The sequence below is a fragment of the Vanderwaltozyma polyspora genome, genomic scaffold (assembly GCF_000150035.1).
Source record: "Vanderwaltozyma polyspora DSM 70294 KpolScaffold377 genomic scaffold, whole genome shotgun sequence".
Classification (NCBI taxonomy): Eukaryota; Fungi; Ascomycota; class Saccharomycetes; order Saccharomycetales; family Saccharomycetaceae; genus Vanderwaltozyma; species Vanderwaltozyma polyspora.
Genome location: NW_001834489.1, coordinates 1 through 1,976, shown reverse-complemented (window position 1 = coordinate 1,976; position 1,976 = coordinate 1). Strand labels below are relative to the sequence as shown.

Sequence of the window (1,976 nt, the reverse complement as noted above, 5' to 3'; positions counted from 1 at the left end):
CTGTATGTTAATTTATTAAGTAGTTAAATTTGAGACTAATTCATCTCTTAAGGTTTCAAATTGGGATTTAGCTAAAATTTTAGTTAGGATATCAGCCTGTTGGTCTTTTGTATTAACATATTCCAAATCAACAATATCCTGTTCCACTGCATGTCTGATTTTGTGATATCTCAGTGCGATATGTTTAGTTCTTGGATGCATTACTGGATTCTTACTTAACTTAATTGCTGGTTCATTGTCAACATATAATTTTTTTTGTTTAGTGTGAGATCCATAACAGTAGTAAGATCACCTACCATTCAATTTCTTTAACAGCTTCACTAGCAGCAATATATTCTGCTTCGGTGGAGGAAAGACAAACTGTTGTCTTGATCTTTTTAGATGACCAAGTGACACAACCACCAGCTAGGCGAGTGACATAACCCCCCGTTGAGAAGGGCATATCCGCCAAAGAACCATGCGAAGCATCAGAATAGACAGTGAGCTGAAGCGGTGAGCCTGCACGATAAGCGAGACCATGGAAACGAGTAGTATAAAGGTATTGCAAAACACGATGAGCAGCATTTAAATGAACTACACGAGGATCCTTAAGGAACCGAGAAAGCAGCGAGACAGCATAAGCAATATCAGGACGGCCTGCGTTAGCAATAAAGATAAGTTGACCAACTATGCTTTGATAAGTAGTAATGTTTTTAGCAGCAGGAGAATTAGAATCAAAATAATTAATCGTGGGAGATAGGGGAATGTGAACTTTCTTATGTAGGGGAGTTTGTTGATCAGCGGCAGCTTTGGCAATATAATCTGCTAATGATAGCGTGATATTACCGTTGGGAAATTGGGTAATATTCATACCGAGAAATTTGGATACAGGACCAAGATCCTTCATAGAGTAGATTTCTTGTAATTTCTTCTTAGTTAGGGAGATGATTCGTGGGGATGGAGCAGCAATCAACAAATCATCGACATATAGAGCAACAAATAAAGGACCGTCAGCAGTTTGTTTGAAATAGAGACCAAACTCTTTCTCATTTCGGGTAAAGCCCAAGGCAGTGAGGGAACGATTAATATGTTTGTTCCAAAGTAGAGGAGCCTGTTTGAACCCGTACATACCCCCATGTAATTTCCAGACCCACCCTTCATGAGCAGGATCAGAATCAATGAAACCAGGTGGTTGCTTGACATAGACCGACTCCTCCATATCTGAGTTTAAGAAGGCGGTATTAACATCCATCTGATGGATACGAAGATTTAAGCAACAAGCCAGTGCTAAAAAGACACGAACACTATCGTAGCGAATAACCGGAGCAAATGTTTCAGTGTAATCAATGCCTTCTTTCTGACGGAATCCTTGTGCAACAAGTCGAGCTTTCTTTCTTCCATCATCCTTTATAGTAAATACCCAGCGAGTACCTAGAGAACGACCATCAGACGGAGGAGGGACGAGTGAAAACGTCTGGTGTTCTTTAAATGCAGATAATTCCTTAAGGCAAGCAGCACGCCATTCAGCACCATCAGGGCCATAAAGGGCCTGTTTAATTGTTGTGGGAGCCTTGGAAGTTTTCTGACTAATAGAGCTAGCTAACCAGACCGCAAACAACGCAAAATTCAGTGGAGACCCATTAGTTGAGGGTGGCACCAGTGGAGAATCACTCGATGAGGTAAGATCACCTCGTGAGACTATGGAAAATGAATCCGTGCTGAGACCAGGAGATTCGATAGGTGACGGACTCATTGGGGGAGGAAGAGCGATTTGGCCAACGGGAATACCAGAAGGAAACCATGTAGATGGTAACGAAGCAGAAAAATTATTGGAATTTGATGACAGTTGTGCACGTATAGCGTCGGTGTGAATATCCGCCACCGGCCTTTGTGACACTTTGTTGGAAAAAATAAAAAGTAATGTTTGGAAAAACAACAATCTCTGAATCTATTGTAACCCCGGGTGTGTATAGTTTATCCACACCAACGGCGCCATC

At 41.4% G+C, this 1,976-nt stretch overlaps 1 protein-coding gene across 1 annotated transcript; it reads right to left on the bottom strand.

Moving 5' to 3' along the window:
• Positions 1 to 292: 292 nt before the first annotated feature.
• Positions 293 to 1,732, bottom strand: Kpol_377p1 (Tkp5 protein; the record flags this gene model as incomplete). The annotated part of the gene is made up of 1 exon (XM_001642209.1): positions 293 to 1,732. The coding sequence occupies one exon, from the start codon at positions 1,730 to 1,732 to the stop codon at positions 293 to 295; it is 1,440 nt and encodes a 479-aa protein (XP_001642259.1).
• Positions 1,733 to 1,976: the final 244 nt, after the last annotated feature.